At 45.6% G+C, this 21,137-nt stretch overlaps 1 protein-coding gene across 4 annotated transcripts in view; it reads right to left on the bottom strand.

Annotated features, from left to right (window-relative positions):
• ZNF251 (zinc finger protein 251) overlaps nt 1-18,353 on the bottom strand; it is a 36,929-nt gene extending 18,576 nt beyond the window's left edge. The window contains exons 1-4 of one of the 4 annotated variants that reach the window (XM_030804595.1): nt 16,951-18,353; nt 16,447-16,576; nt 15,939-16,052; nt 13,054-13,216 (exon numbers count right to left, since the gene is read on the bottom strand). In XM_030804595.1, the coding sequence (XP_030660455.1) occupies nt 13,164-13,216; nt 15,939-16,052; nt 16,447-16,576; nt 16,951-17,181 (528 nt within the window). In that variant the 5' untranslated portion in view covers nt 17,182-18,353 and the 3' untranslated portion in view covers nt 13,054-13,163. Of the gene's footprint in view, nt 1-13,053; nt 13,217-15,938; nt 16,053-16,446; nt 16,577-16,950 lie in introns of those variants that run through there. The other 3 variants (XM_030804596.1, XM_003281171.4, XM_030804594.1) reach the window with 3 other exon arrangements.
• Between the last annotated feature and the right edge of the window lie 2,784 nt (nt 18,354-21,137).

Genomic DNA, 21,137 nt, shown 5'->3' with positions numbered 1-21,137 from the left:
TCCCCAAACTAGCATCACAAATAACAACTCCACCCCCCCAAACTAGGATCACAAATCACGACTCCACCCCCCAAACTAGGATCACAAATCACAACTCTACCCCCCAAACTAGGATCACAAATCACAACTCCACCCCCCAAACTAGGATCACAAATCACAACTCTACCCCCCAAACTAGGATCACAAATCACAACTCCACTTCCCCAAACTAGGATCACAAATCACAACTCCACCCCCCCAAACTAGGATCACAAATCACAACTCCACTTTCCCAAACTAGGATCACAAATCACAACTCCAGCCCCCCAAACTAGGATCACAAATCACAACTCCACTTCCCCAAACTAGGATCACAAATCACGACTCCACCCCCCCAAACTAGGATCACAAATCACAACTCCACTTCCCCAAACTAGGATCACAAATCACGACTCCACCCCCCCAAACTAGGATCACAAATCACAACTCTACCCCCCAAACTAGGATCACAAATCACGACTCCACCCCCCCAAACTAGGATCACAAATCACAACTCTACCCCCCAAACTAGGATCACAAATCACGACTCCACCCCCCCAAACTAGGATCACAAATCACAACTCTACCCCCCAAACTAGGATCACAAATCACGACTCCACCCCCCCAAACTAGGATCACAAATCACGACTCCACCCCCCCAAACTAGGATCACAAATCATGACTCCACCCCCCCAAACTAGGATCAAAAGGGTTGCCTCTGCCGAACTATGGACTTGCAACTAGACTCCAACCTACAGGGCTTTCTACAAAACATAGAGCCCAGGGATGCTAGGAACCTTATTTTGCTGAAATAGCCTACGCTTGACATATGAACTACACAGCAACAAAAAAGCCCAAAGTGCTGGAATTACAGGCGTGACCACTGCGCCCGGAAACCTCATGTATTTTGATGCTGTAATCCCAGCACTTTGGGAGGCCAAGGCAGGTGGATTGCTTGAGCCCAGGAGTTCAAGACCAGCCTGACCAATATGGTGAAACCTCGTCTCTACCAAAAATACAAACATTATCTGGGCATGGTGGAGCACACCTGTGTCCCACTCAGGAGGCTGAGGCGGGAGGAGCACTTGAACCTGGGAGGGTAAGGTTGCAGCGAGCCAAGATCGCACCACTGCACTCCAGCCTTGGTGACAGAGCAAGGCTCTGTTTCAAAAAAAAAAAAAAAAAAAAAAGAATTTCAGTATCTGGTCCCAGTGGGAACAAAGTTTAGCTCTGAATCTTCTCATGTCTTCAGGAAACCATAAAAATAACAACAGAAAAATACATGCCGGGTGCTGTGGCTCACGCCTGTAATCCCAACACTTTGGGAGGCCGAGGCGGGAGGATCACCTGAGGTCCGGAGTTCGAGACCAGCCTGACCAACATGGAGAAACCCCGTCTCTACTAAAAATACAAAATTAGCCGGGTGTGGTGGTGCATGCCTGTAATCCCATCTACTCCAGAGGCTGAGGCAGGAGAATGGCTTGAACCCGGGAGGCGGAGGTTGCTGTGAGCCGAGATCATGCCATTGTACTCCAGCCTGGGCAACAAGAGCGAAACTCCGTCTCAAAAAAAAAAAAAAAAAAAAACAACAGAAAAATACAAACAAGCAAAATGAAGTTTTGTTTTGTTTTGTTTTGTTTTAACTGCATTTTCAGGCTGGGCGCAGTGGCTCATGCCCATAATCCCAGCACTTTGGGAGGCTGAGGCAGGCGGATCACCTGAGGTCAGGAGTTTGAGACCACCCTGGCCAACACGGTGGAACCCCGTCTCTACTAAAAATACAAAATTAGCAGGGTATGGTGGCAGGCACCTGTAATCCCAGCTACTTGGGAGGCTGAGGCAGAAGAATCACTTGAACCTGGGAGGCAGAAGCTGCACTGAGCCAAGATGGCACCACTGCACTCCAGCCTGGGCAACAGAACAAGACTAAATCTCAAAAAATATAAAAATAGGCCAGCATGGTGGCTCACGCCTGTCATCCCAGCACTTTGGGAGGCTGAGGTGGGCAGACTGCCTGAGCTCAGGAATTCGAGACCAGCCTGACCAACATGGTGAAACCCCATCTCTACTAAGAATACAAAATTAGCTGGGCGTGGTGGCAGGTGCCTGTAATCCCAGCTACTCGGGAGACTGAGGCAGGAGAATCACTTGAATCTGGGAGGCGGAGGTTGTGATGAGCTGAGATAGCGCCATTGCACTCCAGCCTGGGCAAGAAGAGCAAAACTCCGTCTCAAAAAACAAAAAACAAACAAACAAAAAAACAAAAAACAAACAAAAAACCCCCCAAAAAATAAATTAAAAAAAATAATGAAATAAAACTGCATTTTCAAGGACAACAGGAGGCCCTGGAGGCTGAGTTCCTTGGAAGTGCTGCCGAAGGCAATGCCAGAAGGGAACAGTCCCAGTAGCTGGAAGGAGCCACAGAAAAGCAGCATTGCAAACGCAGACGGGCCAGAGGTGGATCTCAAAAGTGTCCAAAAGGAGCTGGCCCAATCCAGGAAAGAACATCTGTGAGCCGGGCCAATACTGATGATGGCAGAGCCCTGGGACAGGCCAACACACAAGCCTCAGAAAGCTCAGTGCCCAGGGCGCAGTAGTGACAGCTTGTGGATATGCCAGCAAAATGTAACTTGTGAAGGTACATGCTAGTGACCAGCTGCGCAGATGTACACACACTCATACGCACACACACTCACATGCGTAAACATGTACATACACACAGATGCAGATACATACAGAATCCACAGTCTCTACTCCAAAATTAACAAACACATAAAGAACCAAGAAAATAGAGCACGTTTTTGTGAGAAAAGGAAATCAACCATCTGACCCTGAAATGAGTCAGATGTTTAACAGACAAGGATTTAAAAACAGGAATTATAATTATCCTCAGTGAAGTAAAACAAAACAGGAAAATCTCAGGGAGTGAAAACTCTCAGCAGAGACACAGAAATAATAAAAAGGAATAAAATAGTCATTCTGGAACTGAAGAACACAATCTCTGAAATAAAGCATTACTTGACGGACTAACAGCTGAATGGGCACAATAAAGGAAAGAGTAAGTCAACTTGAATCGAGATGAACAGAAATTATCTGAAGATACAGATAAAAATATTTTAAAAATAATAAACAGCCTTACAAATCTGTTAGATAATTCGAACGGTCACTTATAATTGGTATCTCAGGGGACCAGAGAGAGAATGCTACAGAAAGAAACGTGAAGAAATAATGGTCAAAAGTTTCTCAAATTTGATGAAAGACAGAAATCTACAGGATCAAGATGCTATATGAACACCTAGCAGAGTAAAAACCAAGAGGCCGGTGCTGCAGTACATCAGAGTCCACCTGCTGCGAACCGAACCGACAGGCAGCTCACCTCGAAAGCAGGAGAGTGACCCACGACACACCACGAGCCAGTGATCCCGAGAATGGCTGACTCCTCACCGAAAGCCAAGGAGGCCAGAAAAGAGTAAAAGAGCAGCTTTAAAGTGCTGAATGGGAAAAGGAAAAAAAAAGCAAAATAAAGGTACTTTCATACACGAGAAAACTAAGAACTGGGGCAGCAGACTCGCACCACGAGAAATGCAAAGGTCTTTGGGCTGAAGGGAAATGATGCCAGCTAGAAACTCAGATCATCAGAAAGGGATGAAGAGCACTAGAGATGGAAAATCTGGGGAAACATGAGATTTTTTTGAAAATACTTTATTTTTAGAGCGTTTCACAGCAATATTAAGCAGAAAACACAGTTCCTACATACCCCACCCCCCACACACCTCCCCCACTACTTACCTCCCGCAACACAGGGATACAGCGTCACAATGAATGAACCCACACTGACACATCATGCCCATCTAAAATCTCAGTTAAGGGCTCACTCTTGGTGCCGCGTGATCTATGGGTTTTGCATCCACCACTGTAGTACTATACAGACTAGTGTCAGTGCCCTAAAAATCCTCTGGCTCCACCCTGCTTCTCTACTCCTTGGCACTGCTGATCTTTTTGCTCTCTCTAGTTTTGCCTCATCCAGAATGTCACATAGTTGGAATCATACAGTATAGGTGTCCGTTGGTAAACAAAGGGGATTGGGTCCGAGACCCCCAAGTATACCCAAATCCACGCATACTCAAGTCCCACAGCTGGCCTTTCCGAATCCACTTATAAGAAGTCAGCCCTCTGGACATGGGTTTCACGTGTTTGGTTGAAAAAAATCCACATATAAGTGGACCTGGGAAGTTCAAACCCGTGTTGTTCAAAGGCTAACTGTATATAATCTTTTCAGACTAACTGCTTTCACTTGGTAATGTGCATTTAAGGTTCCTGTATGTCTTCTCATAGCTTGGTAGCTCATTTATTTTTATTTATTTTATTTTTGAGACACAGTTTCACTCTTTCGCCCAGGCTGGAGTGCAATGGCGCCATCTTGGCTCACTGCAACCTCTGCCTCCCGGGTTCAAGTGATTCTCCTGCCTCAGCCTCCTGAGTAGCTGGGATTACAGGCACCCACCACCATGCCCAGCTGAATTTTGTATTTTTAGTAGAGACGGAGTTTCATCATGTTGGCCAGGCTGGTCTCGAACTGCTGACCTCAAGTGATCTGCCCGCCTTGGCCTCCCAAAGTGCTGGGATTACAGGCATGAGGCACCATGCCTGGCCAATCATTTCCTTTTAGCTCTGAATATGATTCCATTCTCTGGATGTACCACTGGTTTATCTACCCGCTCTCTACTGAAGAACATCTCGGTTGCTTCCGACTTTTGGTAATTATGAAATTACGAATAAGGTTTGGTAATTATGAATAAGGTGCCGTAAATATCTGTGTGCAGGATTTTGTGTGGGCATAAATTTTCAATTCATTTGGGTAAATACAAAGGGACCAAATTGCTGGATCACATGGTAAAGGTATGTTTACTTTTGTAAGACTGTCGAACTGTCTTCCAGAGTGACCACCGTTTTGCATCCCCACCTGCAATGAATGAGAGTTCCTGTTCCACATCCTGGCCAGCCCTAGGGGTTATCAGTGGTGTGGATTTTGGCCATTCTAATAGGTGTGCAGTGGAATCTCACTGTTCTAATGTGCAATTCCTTAGAGACATATGACATTGATCTTCTCACAATGCCCACCTGTCATCTGGGTATCTCCTTCCATTCGGAGCCTATTCAGGCCTTTCACCCATTTTTTAAATTGGGCTGTTCGTTTTCCTGTTGAGTTTTTTGCATATTTTGGATAATGGTCATTTACATGTGCCTTTTACAAATATCTTCTCCCAATCTATGGACCGTTTCTCATCCTCTTGATGTTGTTTTTTTTTTTTTTTTTTTTGGAAATGGAGTCTCACTCTGTCACCCAGGCTGGAGTGTAGTGGCTGAATCTCGGCTCACTGCAACCTTCACCTCCCGGGTTCAAGCGATTCTCCTGCCTCAGCCTCTGGAGTAGCTGGAATCACAGGCGCCACCACCACACCCAGCTGGTTTTTGTATTTTTAGTAGAGATGGGGTTTCACCATGTTGGCCAGGCTGGTCTCGAACTCCAGACCTCAGGTGACCCGCCCGCCTCAGCCTCCCAAAGTTGATGTTGTCTTTTACAGAGCAGAAGTTTTTAATTTTAATGAAGTCCAGCCTGTCAATTGTTTCTTCCATGGATTGTGCCTTTGGTGTTGTACCTAAAAACTCATTGTCAAACCAAGGTCACCTCTTTTTTTCCTGTATTATCATCTGGAAGTTTCATAGTTTTGTGGTTTACATTTAGATGTATGATCCATTTTTCTATGGAATGAAATGTGTCCTGCTCACCCAAAATTCACATATTGAAGCCTCAATGTGATGACGTTTGGAGATGGGGTCTTTGAGAGATCATTCGAGTTAGATGAGGTCATGAGGGTCATCATGGCAGAATTAGTGCTCTTATAAGAAGAGATACCAGAGAACTTGCCCTTTCTCTCTCCGCCATGTGAGGACACAGTGAGAAGGCAGTCATCTTAACCTAGAAAGAGACCCCTCACCAGAAACTAACCATGCTAACACACTGATCTCAGACGTGTAGTCTCCAGAACTGTAAGAAAATAAGGCTGGGCACAGTGGCTCATGTCTGTAATCCCAGCATTTTGGGAAGCTGAGGCGGGCAGATCACCTGAGGTCAGCAGTTCGAGACCAGCATGGCCAACATGGCAAAACCCCATCTCTACTAAAAGTACAAAAACCAGCTAGGCGTGGTGGCGGGCGCGTGTAATCCCATCTACTAGGGAGGCTGAGGCAGGAGAATCACTTGAACCCAGGAGGTGGAGGTTGCAGTGTGCAGAGACCGTGCCACAGCACTCTAGGCTGGGTGACCAGAACGAGACTCCATGTGGAGGGGGACGGGGAGCGGGAGGGGAAGGGGAGCGGAGCAAAGTTAGTGTTTTAAGCACCCAGCTTGTGGTTTTAAGTCTGAGCAAAATAAGGCACATTTTAAGTTAATTTTTTCTGAAGGGTGTCTAGATTCTTTTTTTTTGGCACGTGGATGTTCAGTTATTCCAGCACCATTTCTTGAAAAGATTATCCTTTCTACACTGAGGTGTGTTTGTTCCCTTGTCAAAGATCAGTTGCATATGTTTATGCAGGTTTATATCTGGGCTCTCTGTTCTATTTCATTGATCTATTTTTTCTTTTTTTGACCAATACCACACTGCCTTGATTACTGTGGCTTTAAAGTACTGAAATTGGGTACTACGGGTCTTCCAACCTTGCTCTTCTCTTTCAATATTGAGTTGACTATTCTGGGTCTTTTACCTCTCATAAACATTAGAATCAGTTTGCTAATATCCACAAAAGAACCTGCTGAGTTTTTTCGTTTTTTAGAGACAAGGTCTTGCTCTGTCAGTCAGGCTGGAATACAGTGGCATGATCGTAACTTACTGAAACTTCAAACTCCTAGGCTCAAGCAGTCCTCTCACCTCAGCCTCCCAAACAGCTGGGAATATAGGCACATGCCACCAGGTCTAGCTAACAAAAAAATTTTTTTTGTAGATATGGGGTCTCACTATGTTGCCTAGGCTGGTCTTAAACTCCTGGGCTCAAGAGATCCTCCTGCCTTGGCTTCCCAAAGTGCTGGATTATAGGCATAAACCACCACACCTAGCCCCTGAGACTACGTGATTGAGATTACGTTGAATCTATAAATCAAGCTGAGGACTGACATCGTGATAATACTGAGTTTTCCTCATGAACAAAGACTATCTCTTCATTTATTTAGTTCTTCTTTGATATATTTTTATCAGTCTTGTATTTTTCCTCATAGATTTTGTATATATTTTGTTAGACTTACACCTAAGTATTTTACCTTTGGTGGTGCTAATGTAAATAATGTGTTTTTAACTTCAAATTCCACTTCTTCGTTGCCAGTATAAAGGAAAATGATTGATATTTGCATATTAACCTTGTATCCTGCAACCTTGCTACAATTACTTAGTTTCTAGGAGTCTTTTTGCTGACTCAGATTTTCCACACAGATGATCGTCATTTGTAAACGGTTTTATCTCTTCCTTCCCAATATGTATACCTTTTACTTCCTTTTTTGTCTTACTGCATTAACTGGGACTTCTAGTACAATGCAGCAGTGGTGAGAGGGGACATCCATGCCTTTTCCTAATCTTAGTGGGAAAGCTTTAAGTTTTTTCTTTAACCATTAAGTATGATGTTAGCTGCAGATTTTCTGTAGATGCTCTTTACAGCTTGAGGAAGTTCCTCTCTATTCCTAGTTTGTTGAATTTGTAATCATGAATCGAGGTTGGATTTTGTCAAATGCTTTCTCCGCATCTACTGATATGACCACGTGATATTTCTTCAGCCTGTTGATGTGGTATATCACATTACATTAATTTATTTCCTAATGTTGGACCAGCCTTGTAAACCTGGGACAAATCCCACTTGGTCACGATATATAATTCTTTTTATACACTGTTGGATTTTTTTTTTTTTTTTTTTTTTTTTGAGACAGAGTTTCGCTCTTGTTGCCCAGGCTGGAGTGCAGTGGCGCAACTTCAGCTCACCACAACCTCCGCCTCCCAGGTTGAGGCGATTCTCCTGCCTCAGCCTCCCAAGTAGCTTGGATTATAGGCATCAGCCACCACGCCTGGCTAATTTTTGCATTTTTAGTAGGGACGGGGTTTCGCCATGTTAGCCAGGCTGGTCTCGAGCTCCTGACCTTGTGATCCACCCACCTCGGCCTCCCAAAGTGCTGGGATTACAGGCGTGAGCCACCACACCTGGCCCTACACTGTTGGATTTGATTTGCTAATATTTTGTTGGGATTTTTGCATTTATGTTCATAAGAAGTGTTTGTCTGTAGTTTCCTTTTCTTGTAAGGTCTGTTTGGTGTTTGCATTTGGGTGGGTAACGCTGACCTCATATAATGAGTTAGGAAGTATTCCCTCTGTTTTTATTTTCTGGAAGAGACTATAGAGAACTGTTATAATTTCTTCCTTAAATGTTTGGTAGAAGTCGTAAGTGAACCCGTCTGAGCCCAGTGGATTCTATTTTAGAAGGTTATTGTTGATTTGACCATTTAACAGATATAGCCCTATTCAGATTGTCTATTTCTTCCCATGTTTGGGATTTTGTCCTTCAAGGAATTGGTTCATTTATCAAATTTGGGCACAGAGTTGTTCATCATTTTTATTACCCTTTAAAAGTCTGTGGGACATCTCTGTAGTGATATTCCCTCTTTCATTTCTGATATTAGTATTCTAATACTCTCTCTTCTTTGTCTTAGTCTGGCTAAAGGTTTACTGATTTTATTGTTTTTTCAAACCATCTTCTGGTTTTGTTGATTTTCTCTATTGATTTCCTGTTTTCCATTTCATTGATTTCTGCTTGAATTATTTCTTTTCTTCTGCTTACTTTGGATTTAATTTGCTCTTCTTTTTCTAGTTTCCTAGAGTGAAAGCCTACATTATGATTTTAGATCTTTCCCATTTTCTAATACATGCAGTCAATGCTGTAAATTTCCCTCTAAGCACTGCATTCACAGCATTCCACAAATTTTGGTAAGTTTTATTTTCATTTTCACTTAATTCAAAATATTCTAAAATTTCTCGAGATATCTTTGACTCGTGTTATTTGGAAGTGTGTTGTTTATTTGCCAAGTACTTTAGGATCTTCCAGCTATCTTTCTGGTTTCATTTCTAGTTTCATGTCACTGTGGTCTGAGAATAGACATTCTATGTTTTCTATTCTTTCAGTATATTAAAGTGTGTTTTGCGGCCCAGAATGTGGTCTATCTTAGTGAATGTTTCATATGAGCTTGGCAGGAATGTGCATTCTGCTATTGTTGGATGAAGCAGTCTATAGATGTAAATTATTCCCAGCTGACTGATGTGATGGTGCTGTTAAATTCAACTACATCCTGCTGGATCTGTCCATTTATGATAGAGGGTGCTGGATCTCCAACTGTAGACAGTGAATTCATCTATTTCCCCTTGTAGTTCTATCAGTTTTTGCATCACATATTTTTTTGTTGTTGTTGTTTTTTGAGACGGAGTCTCGCTCTGTTGCCCAGGCTGGAGTGCGATGGCGCAATCTCGGCTCACTGCAACCTCCACCTCCCGAGTTCAAGCAATTCTCCTGCCTCAGCCTCCCGAGTAGCTGGGATTACAGGCATGAGCCACCACGCCCAGCTAATTTTGCATTTTTAGTAGAGATGGGGTTTCTCCATGTTGGTCAGGCTGGTTTCGAACTCCTGACCTCAGGTGATCCACCCGCCTTGGCCTCCCAAAGTGCTGGGATTACAGGCGTGAGCCACCGTGTCCAGCTGGTTTTGTTGTTTTTAGAGATAGGGTCTCACTCAGTTGCCCAGCCTGGAGTGCAGTGATGTGATCATAGCTCACTGCAGCTTCAACCTCCCGTGCTCAAGTGATCTGCCCGTCTTGGCCTTCCAGAGTGCTGGGATTACAGGCATGACTACCACACTTGACAACCTCACTTTTTTTTTTTTTTTTTTTTTGAGATGGAGTCTCACTCTGTCGCCCAGGCTGTAGTGCAATGGTGCAATCTTGGCTCACTACAACCTCCACCTCCCAGGTTCAAGCAATTCTCCTGCCTTAGTCTCTCGAGTAGCTGGGATTACAGGTGCACTCCACCATGCCTGGCTAATTTTTGTGTTTTTAGTAGAGATGGGGTTTCATCATGTTGGCCAGGCTAATCTTGAATTCCTGACATCAAGTGATCTGCCCGCCTCGGCCTCCCAGTGCTAGGATTACAGGTGTTAGCCACCATGCCTGGCCAGCCTCACATATTTTGATGCTGTTGTTAGGCCCAGACACCTCAAGAACTGTTATGTTTTCCTGGTGAATCAACCCCTTTTTCATCATGTAATGCCCTTCTTTACCCCAATAACGTTCCTTTCTCTGAAGTCTGCTGTGTCTAAAGTAGTAAGATATTTCCGCTTTCTTTGGATTACTAGCTTTCTCCATCCCTTTACTTTAATATATATGTGTTTTTATGTTTAAAGTGGGCTTCTTTTCTTTTTTTTGTTCATGGCAAGATCTTGTCGTGAGACAGCAGGTTTCTTTTTTCTTTGCAATGGGGTCTTGCTCTGTTGCCCAGGCTGGAGAGCAGCGGTGCAATCACAGTGCACCACGACCTCAACCTCCTGGGCTCAAGCGATCCTACCACATCAGCCTCTTGAGTAGCTGAGACTTATAGGTACACAACACCACACCAAGCTAATCTTTTTAACTTTTTGATGAGATGAGTTCTCACTATGTTGTTCAGGCTGGCCTCAAACTCCCAGGCTCAAGGGATCCTCCCATCTCGGCCTCCCAAAGTGCTGGAATTACAGGAGCCATCACTCCTGGCTGAAGTAAGTTCCTTACAGAAAACACAGTTGGGGCCAGACACTGTGGCCTGTAATACCAGTGCTTTAGGAGGCCAAAGCAGGATGACTGCTTGAGGCTCAAGAGTTTGAGACCAACCTGGGCAAAATAGTGAGACCTGATCTCTACAAAAATAAAAAAAGAGCTGGATGAGGTGACATGCACCTGTAGTCCCAGCTGTCCGGGAGGCTGACATGGGAGGATCGCTTGAGCCAGGGGGTCAAGGCTGCCGTGAGTCATGATCAAGCTACTGCACTCTAGTCTGAGCAACAGACTAAAAAAATAAATAAATAACTTTTTTAAAAGGGGATTATTGGCTGGGTATGGTGGCTCATGCCTGTAATCCCAGCACTTTGGGAGGCCAAGGTGGGTGGATGTCTTGAGACCCGGAGGTCGAGACCAGCCTGGGCAATATGGTGAAACCCTGTCTCTACAAAACACAAAAATTAGCCAGGTGTGGTTGTACATGCCTGTAGTCCCAGCTACTCAGGAGGCTACGGTGGGAGGATCACCTGAGCCTGGGAGGTCAAAGCTTTCAATAGACTGGGACTGCGCCACTGCACTCCACCCTGGGGACAGAGTGAGACCCTGTCTCGAAAAAATAAAAAAAAAAATTTTAATGTGATTATTGATGTTGCTGAATTAACATCTACCACATTTGTTACGATTTTCTGCTTTTTGCCCTTGTTCTTCATTCCTATTTCTGTTTTCCATACTTCTTCTACCTTTTGTGGGTTTACCTGAGCATTCTATTATATGTAATCCCATTTTGTATCCTTTTTTAGCGTATCAACCATACTTAACTTTTTAAATCGGTTTGCAACCTGCATTTATAGCTAATACAAGTCCACTTTCAAATAACAATCTCTTGGAAGCCTTGTGCCATCTACTGATGAGCCTATCAAAGGCACTCTTCCTTTCTGTTACGGTGTTTTTGGTCTCTAGCATTTAAAAAATCCTTAAAATTTCTTTTTCTTTTCTTTTCTCTTTTTTTTTTTTTTTTTTTTTTTTTTTTTTAAGAAAGACAATCTCGCTATGCTGCCTAGGCTGGCCTTGAACTCCTGGGCTCAAGCAATCCTGCTACACTATGAGGAGTTGCAAATACAGGTATGTGCCACCACATCCAGCTTCTTAAAATTTTAATCTCTCTGCTTACATTATCAATCTGTTTTTGCATACTGTCTACTTTTTCCATTAAAGCCCTTAGCGTGTTAATCATAGTTTTAAAAAAATTCCTGGTCTGATTACTCCAACACTCCTGCCACGACTGACTCTGGTTCTAATGCTTGTTCAGTCTCTTCAAAATGCATTTCCTGCCTTTTAGTATGCTTCGTAATTTTCTGTTGATAGGTAGACATGATATACTGGGTAAAAGGAATTGCAGTAAATAGGGCTTTCATCATGTTTTCAGGTATTGGGGTGGGAAAGTGTTCTATGATACTATGAGTAGGGCTCAGTCTTGCTGAGCTTGTGTCCCTGGACTGTGAACTTCCCAAGTGCTTTTCAGTTTCCCCCACCCGCCATTAGGTGGGACAGAATATCCAGAAGTAGCTAGTGTTAGGTATTTCCCTTCCCCCAGGTGGGTTAAGTTCTCATAAAAACACCAGCAGGTTAGGCCCTGGTAAAATTGTTTCTCCTGAGGGCAGGTCTTGTTAAGAACAGAATGGTGTATTCCAAAGTGGTCCCTTTTCACTTCCTCCTGCCAGAAACGCAAGGAGATTTTTCTCTGATATTCACTGTCAGTACCTAATAGAGCTCCTAGAGGTAAAACTCACAAAAGCATTGGGGTCCTCCCATGACCGGGTCCCCCTGGAGCTTTTTTTGAGAGTTGTCCACACTGAGCCTCTAGCAATTTGCCAATTACATTTTAGGCTTACCCATCTGGTCACTGGTTCCCTGGGAGATTATTGCTCACAAGATGTGGTAGTGATTCTTTGTATCTGCCTGTTTATCTCTCCAAATTTTTTTTTTTTTTTTAGACAGAGTCTCGCTCTGTCACTCAGGCTGGAGTGCAGTGGCGCAATCTTGGCTCACTGCAACCTTCACCTCCTGAGTTCCAGCGATTCTCCTGCCTCAGCCTCCCGAGTAGCTGGGATTACAGGAACCCACCACCACGCCCAGCTAATTTTGTGTTTTTAATAGAGACAGGGTTTCACCATGTTGGCCAGGCTGGTCTTGAACTCCTGGCTTCAACTGATCCACCTGCCTCGGCCTCCCAAAGCGCTGGGATTACAGGTGTGAGCTACCGCATCTGGCCATACCTCTCCAATTTTGAGAGCAGTGATTTGTCCTCTGACCTCATACCTCTCTGATGGAGCTTTGTTGATTTTTCAGTTTGTTCAGCTTTTTACCTGTTAGGACACAGTGATGACTTCTAAGCTCCTTACATGTCAGAACAGCTAAAATACTATTTTTTTGGCCTTTTTCCTTTTAATTTTTTATAAACCACATAACTGTTTAAAACTGAAATTATAACATTATCTTTCTGAGTTTAAAATGTATGTAGATGTATTACACATAACAACTATAACAGTAAGGATGGGAGGGATGGTTACAAGATTTCTGGATTTATGTGAAGTAGTACATAAATGAACTGTAAGTAAACTGTGGAAACTTATGTATACTGTAAACCTTAGGAAAATCACTGTAAAAAATAATGCAAAAAGATTACGTAAAAAGCAAATAATAAAATTTAAATGGAGTTCTAAAAAGTATTCAAATAACCCAAATAAAGGCCGGAAAGAGGAATTTAAAAAACAGAAGAGGTAAGTGTAAATAAAAAATAAAATATTATGCACAAGTGCATTCCTGAACCATATAAACAATTACATTAAACATTAACAGACTAAACACTACAATTAAAAGACAAAGATCATTAGGATGAAGAAACAAATCCCAATTGTATGATATCTGCAAGAGATTCACTTTAAGTGTAAAGACACAGGTTGAAATTAAATGGATGAAAAAAGATATACTATGCTAACAGTATAAGAAGGATGGAGTTGCTACATTAATATTAGATAAAATATATTTCAAAACAAAATGTATTACCAGAGACAAACAGGAATTCTCTTATCTCTCATAATGATAGTCATAAGTGAAATAAGTCTTATAATACAGCTTCCAGATACATGAAGCCAACACTACAAAAATTAAAGAGAAGAAAAGACAATTCCACAATCATACTTCTGTATTTCAGCAACTGAAAGAATAACTAGACAAAAAAAAAAAAAAAATCAGCAAGGATACAGAAGACCTGAACAATACCATCAACCACCTTGACTTAACTGATATTTAACCCCCAAATGGCAGAATATACATTCTTTTTCAGTGCACATGGTATTTGTACTGGGAGAGACCACATTTGGGGTCATAAAACAAGAAACAACAAATATGAAAGGAATGAAATAATACAGAGTATGTTCTCTGACCACAATGGAATTAAATGACAATAACAATAAGATAACTAGGAAAACACCAACTATCTGGAAATTAATGCATGTCCAAATAATCATTGGGTCAAAGAAGTCACAAGAAAAACTAGATAACATTTTGAACTAAATGCTAATGAAAATACAACATATTGAAATTTTGTGAGATGCACCTAAAGCTGCACTTTGAGAAAACGATATAATTTTACAATAATCTTAGCTCTTACATGTAGAAACCAAAGGCTTTATTCAACCAATTTTGAATGTCCACAAATATGGGGTATATTTTTCACGAGCCTTTCTGAATAAACTAGAAGACAAGCTCCAGCCAACCAAGAGATGGGGAAATTTTTGGTAAAAGGACCAGAGGTAAACAATTATTAATAACATACTTAACTGCAGATATAAGACAGTAACAAAGCTGTGGATATGAGTGGTAAAGTGTTATATGTTCTGACAGAGTAGAAACAATATAACCAACAAAAACTGGGAAAGGAATGAGGAGGAAAAGGGAGAAAAGAAGAACAAGCTTGTTGACTGTCTCAGTAGCTGGGAGTCAAAGATAATACTTAGAGCTGACATATCAAGTAGTAGATGTATATTCAATAGAACAAAGGTGAACATTAAAAAGAGCCACTGGTCAGGTGCAGTGGCTCACGCCTGTAATCTCAGCACTTTGGGAGGTCGACATGGATCACTTGATCTCAAGAATTTAAGACCAGTTTGGGCAACGTGGTGAAACCCTGTCTCAACAAAAATAAAAAAAAACTAGCCAGGTATGGTGACATGTGCCTGTAGCCCTAGCTACTTGGAAAGCTGAGGTGGGAGGATTGCCTGAGCCTGGTAGGTGGAGGTTGCAGTGAGCCGAGATCGTACTACAGCACTCCAGCTTGGGTAATAAGAGTAAGACTCTTTCTCAAAAACAAAAACGAAAAAAAAGACTACTGACTGGCCGGGCGCGGAGGCTCACACCTGTAATCCCAGCACTTTGGGAGGCTGAGGTGGGCGGATCACGAGGTCAAGAGATCAAGACCATCCTGGCCAACATGGTGAAACCCCGACTCTACTAAAAATACAAAAATTAGCTGGGCGTGGTGGTGGGCGCCTGTAGTCCCAGCTACTCGGGAAGCTGAGGCAGGAGAATCGCTTGAACCAGGGAGGCGGAGGTTGCAGTGAGCCGAGATCGCACCACTGCACTCCAGCCTGGGCAACACAGCGAGACTCCGTCTCAAAAAAAAAAAAAAAAAAAAAAAACAAGACTACTACTGACTAAAGCTGGCAAATGAAGGAGCGAATGGGGTGAAGAATAAAAAGGACATGGTAGGGAACCAATATCTATCGTCAAAAGGAAATAAGTGTATTATATAAAGAAGGGAATGAAGCTGTTATCAAGGTCAATCACCAAAACAAAAATATGATCAGAAGTAGTATATATATTTTTTAAAGCAAAGCAACAGACCAGCAAAATAAAACTTCTAAAGCATGTGCACATGCTCACATTTGTAGAGGGGGCTGTATCTGTGAGACTGCCCCTGGAGGAGGCCATTAACATGAACACCATGCCCCAGCTGTCCCTCACTTGGAGCCTCTTAAGGCAGGATTGGGAGGCTGTTCCCAGGATTAGCATCCCATCCATTCTCACCTTTCTGGCAGCTTTTCAAGATATCTGGTTCCTCAGCTCCCAGAAGATTCAGGACCCAAAGTTCCTTCCCCTGCTCCAGCTGGGAGATCAACTCCGGCTTAGGGACAGGGAATCCTGTTGAGGATGAGGACACTGGTGAGCTGGCATGGCCCACTGGGCCTTCCAGGCCAGGTGTGGAGAGATGGGCCCTGTGTGCACGTGTGTACGCCTGCATGTGTGTTGGTCGGGGGCCCGTGGGCTGAGACTAAGTACTGAAAGAGAATCCACTCATTAGCTCTCCTGCCACTGGAGGGACACCAGTGGGGCCACTGGCAACAGGGAGTGAAGTCCCTAGAACTGGGGAACAAGGCAGGCTTTTCCCATGGGAAACGTTCCTTCTGTAGACATCAGACTGATACCTGGGGACAAGGGGCAGGACCCTCTTCTTTGGGATCCAAAGAGCCAAAGCAGCCTCCCAAGCTCCTTAGAGGCCCCCACTGCGAACCAGGCCAAGTGCAGAGGGCCTTACCCAGAGAGGCCACGTTCCCATAGTTCTCCAGCATCACATCTCTGTAGAGCGCCCGCTGCTGGGGGCCCAGCTGCTGCCCCTCCGCCTGAGAGAAGTACACAGCCACATCCTGGAAGGTCAGCGGCATCTCCTGCAACAAAATATCGCCGCTGCCCGGGCCATGCCCACTGGGCAGCAGCCTGCACTAAAAGGGCCCTGACCTGGTGGGGCCCCACTACCCAGGGCCCTGCTGTGGTCAGTATGAACTGTGCATCAGCAGGTCCCTGATGGAGCAGCTGAGAGCGATGAGGACCAGCCAACTTCAGCCACACGGGGACCCAGCTGAGCTCAGAGCCCCTCTCCCTGCGGGAGAGCCAGTCTACATCCCAGAACCCTTTCCTCACGGTGGCTATGAGTCCCTGGCTGGCCTTACCAGTTGCCGGGCTCGCAGCTCCAGAGGAGAGTAGCTTCTGACTGGGATGGGGATGGAGATGAAGAGGTGGGCAGGAAGGAGGTTTAACTCACCTGGTGCCCTGGAAGCTGGAGTGTGGCTGCCATTCTGTGCGCATGGGCTGCTGTGGTTTCCAAGAGAAGATAGGAGACTGCCCTGGCCTGAAGTCTCCCCCAACTTACCTTCAGTGGGGAGAACTCAGGCTCAGCCCCATTCAACCAGGGGTGTGGAAGGATGGCCAGGAGGCAGAAGCTGATTGCTGGTGCGGCCTCTTGGGTCGTGGGAGGCAGGTCACTATGCAGCATGGACCGACGTGCCCTACTGCTCAGTGACTCCTGAAATCCCAGAACGGCCGGAGCCAGAGCCGGGGGGGATCCAGGGACGCCCGGCTAAGGGGTGAAAACTGGCAGTTCCCGTGGTCCAGACCTGTTGAAGGCCCTGGAAATGGGGTGCAGGGCCGTTCTACCTGCCTGGGCCAACCTGGGGCAAAGAGCCACGTGAGGGTGCAGCCTCACCAGGGCTGAGGACGTGAGAGGGAGGCCGCGGGGATGCTGCCGAAGGCCCCAGGCTCCGGGGAAGAGGCCGGAAGCCAGCTGTGGTCCTCAGTCCAGCCTCCTAGGGCCGCGCCGCGGTGGCCTCCTCCCGGCCTCTGCAGCCCGTCGGTGGCTCCCGCGGCACCCAGAACAGGCCCCTCCTGGACTGGCCGCCGCCTCCCCGCGCCCTCCCCGCCTGCCTGCCCGCTTGGCGCTCCTTCCTGGTCCGACACTGCCCCACCTGCTCGCTCGGCCCGGGGCAGCCACCGAGGAAGCGCCGAGCAGCTGCGCAGTCGCACCGAGCCCGGAGCGGACCCGCCCACAGAACCGGGTCCTAAGCCGGGGAGGGGGGCGGGCCCCGGATGAAGAGGGCGGGCCCCGGATGAACAGGGCGGGCCGGGCCGAGCTGCGCACACGCAGGCTTCCCCGCCCCCTGCGGGGCCTCAGTGCGTCTCGGAGAGCGCCGGGAACCGGAAACCAGCCGCGGTTCCGCCCGGATTCTTCCGGGGCCGCTCTGGGATGACGGGAGGCCCGCGCCGTCTATGGTCGGGGGGGCGAGAGCCCATGGCAGCGGAGCGGAGGGTCTGAGGCGGTGATGCTGCGCGACCGGGCCGCGCCCCCCTCGCCCCGACCCTAAACCCTCACCCGAACCCTAACCCCGCTGGGCTCCCGGCTCCCCCGTCGGTCACCACACATCCTGTGTCCCGATTCACCATAACCACCAGAAAGTCGCTTATGAAGATGTTACAATTATTGGGGCTCAGAACACAACGCGCCAAAATGAAGGCCTGGGAGGCAGTTTCCCTCTGACCTTCCCAGCCCTCCAGTCTTAGTTCTGTTCTCCCGCGAGGCTCCTCACAGAGTGAATCCCTTTTCCCCAAGGCGGGTCCCAGACAGCAGGCCCCCAAAGCGAGCCACAAAACCTAAAAACATGACTCTGATGTTCCCCCCCCTTTCTGTGTGAAAACTGGCGGTAAACGCCGGGCGTGGTGGCGGGCGCCTGTAATCCCAGCTACTCCGGAGGCTGAGGCGGGAGAATCGCTTGAACCCGGGAGGCGGAGGTTGCAGTGAGCCGAGATGGCGCCACCGCACTCCAGCCTGGGCAACAAAGCGAGACTCCATCTCAAAAATAAATAAATAAATGTTTGCTTTTTCTCCAAAAATCTGCCTTTTATGAGTTGGTTTTCAGTGAACCTTCAGAGGGCAAAGAGGAACTTTCCCCTTGGCCCCTACACAATAAAGCATGGTTTAAAAAATAGCACTTGATAAAGGTGAGGAGACCAGCTTAGGAGCAGGAGGAGAAGGAAAGGAAAGCCAAGCCATCTTGTCACCCCGCATATAGTGTAGGCCCCGGACGCTCCGTTAGAATCAAGGCGCAAATTTTATATCTGAACTTGAGGTAATCAACGAGGATGGAGAATGTCTAGAACTCTAAAGCACCATGCAAAGTCACACATGATTAAGAAGATGCCTTACATTATTAATATCAGTGCTGGCGAAATTGTGGAGAATTACACACTGCTATGCTTGCAGGGGCGTGTTTAGTACAATGTTGAAAATGAATTAAGCTGTACATAAAGAGCCTTAAACACTTCAATTAATCTAGGAATCTATCCTATGGAAATAACAAAAGTTACAAAGAGAAGGGTGCCCACCCCAGAGTTTGTTGTGTGTGTGGTTTTTTTTTTAAACAATGGGGAGAATTTGGAAAATACCTAGTTATTCACAGAAGGGGAAATGGAAGATAATTATGCTTTTTGCAGCACAGAAATAGATAAATCTATTGTCTTCTGTACACTCAATTGAACATTATGCAGCCATTATGTGTGGTATTTGAAAAAATTTATTGGCAGAGGGTAATGCTTATGAAATAGAATGTGAAAAATATAATACAAAATTATATTTATGATACGATCTCAATTGTATATATGGGTGTTTAAGTTCACAAACTTAAGAAGGCTTCCAGATATAGGGACCTAGGTTGGTTTGTTCACTGCTCAGCCACCAGCCTGGAACATAGTAAGTACTCTATAAATACTTGGGAAGTGCTTGAAAAACGTATATAAAAAGCTGAAAATAAATACATCATACTAGTTGTAAGACTGCAGAATATTTGATTTCCTCTTTTTCTTTTTCACATCTCCTACAGGGGGCGTGTAATCACTCTGTGACTGGTGGGGGCAGGCTCTCCTAATGGATATTTCCTATTTACAGGGCTACCAACTGCCAAGCATCCAAGCAGTCCCTAGGCAGCAATCCAGCAGCTGACAGGGTTACCAGCGTCACTGCCACAGATGCTAGGCTGGTTTGCCATATTTACGTGGATTTGGTCAGCAATGAGTACAAAGGATATAGATTGTTTTTCTTTTTCTTTCTTTCTTTCTTTCTTTTCTTTCTTTTCTTTCCCTCCCTTCCTTCCTTCCTTCCTTCCTTCCTTCCTTCCTTCCTTCCTTCCTCCTCCCTCCCTCCCTCCCTCCCTTTCTTTCTTTCTTTCTGTCTTTTTTGAGGCGGAGTTTCACTCTTGTTGCCCACGCTGGAGCGCAATGCTGAGATCTTGGCTCACTGCAACCTCCACCTCCCAGGTACAAGTGATTCTCCTGTCTCAGCCTCCCAAGTAGCTCGGATTACAGGCATGTATGACCATGTCCAGCTAATTTTTTTTTTTTATTTCGTAGAGACGGGGTTTCACCATGTTAGTCAGGCTGGTGGCAAACTCCTGACCTCAAGTGATCCACCCGCGTCGGCCTCCCAAAGTGCTAGGATTACAGGCGTTTGCCACTGTGCCCAGCCTAGATTGTTTATTTCTTACTCAAACAGCTACAGCATGATCAGCAGCCTGTGTCCCTAGACACACAAGATGACAGCAAACCATAGGGGCCAGATGACAGAAAGCACAGATGGTGGCCACGGTGCTGCTGAGGCACCAGCTCCACACTGCAGCCAGGCAGTGGTGTGTCCGCAGCTGTACCCCAAGGAGAGGCAAAGAGAGCATCCCAGACGCAGCCAACCAGGGGCCCAGGGGCACTGGTGTCACTGTTGTTTCTTACACGGTTGCTTGTCTCCCTTAGTTTCAGGAGGAGCCTCCAAGCATTCTGCCAAACTCAGTTCACATGGTGATGGACTTTGCCACACAGCTATGTGAAGATGTCCAGGGTCCTCAGGGCCCACAGCAGAGCTGTTCCCTACTCCACCGACCTCCCTGTTTCTAAAACCAGTGGGCTTTTTTTTTCCTTTGAGACAAGGTCTCTCTCTGTCACCCAGGCTGGAGTGCAGTGGCACAATCTCAGCTCACTGCAACCTTCACCTCCCCGGGCTCAAGCAATCCTCCCACCTCAGCCTCATGAGTAGCTGGGATCACAGATGCGTGCCACCACATCTGGCTAATTTTTTTGTATTTTTTTGGTAGAGACAGGGTCTTGCTCTGTTGCCCAGGCTGGTCTCAAACTCCTGACCTCAAGTAATCCACCTGCTTCGGCCTCCCAAAGTGCTGGGATTACAGGTGTGAGCCACAGTGCCTGGCCACCAGTGGGCATTTTTTAGTTTTCCTTTACTTGACCCCTCAGCAATATTTGACACCATGAACTGTCCATCCTTCTTGGAACACTCGATTTCCTTATCATCAATAATACCACCCTTCCTTCATTTTCTGCCAACCACTCTCAATCTCCTTTGCTACTTTCTCTTCTAGTCAGTGTCTGCCCTGGGCATTCTCCTTACTTTATTCTACA

The sequence above is a fragment of the Nomascus leucogenys genome, chromosome 23, assembly GCF_006542625.1.
Source record: "Nomascus leucogenys isolate Asia chromosome 23, Asia_NLE_v1, whole genome shotgun sequence".
In the NCBI taxonomy this organism is placed as follows: domain Eukaryota; kingdom Metazoa; phylum Chordata; class Mammalia; order Primates; family Hylobatidae; genus Nomascus; species Nomascus leucogenys.
Note: the sequence above shows the minus strand (reverse complement) of the source record. Positions and strands in the feature narration are given on the sequence as shown.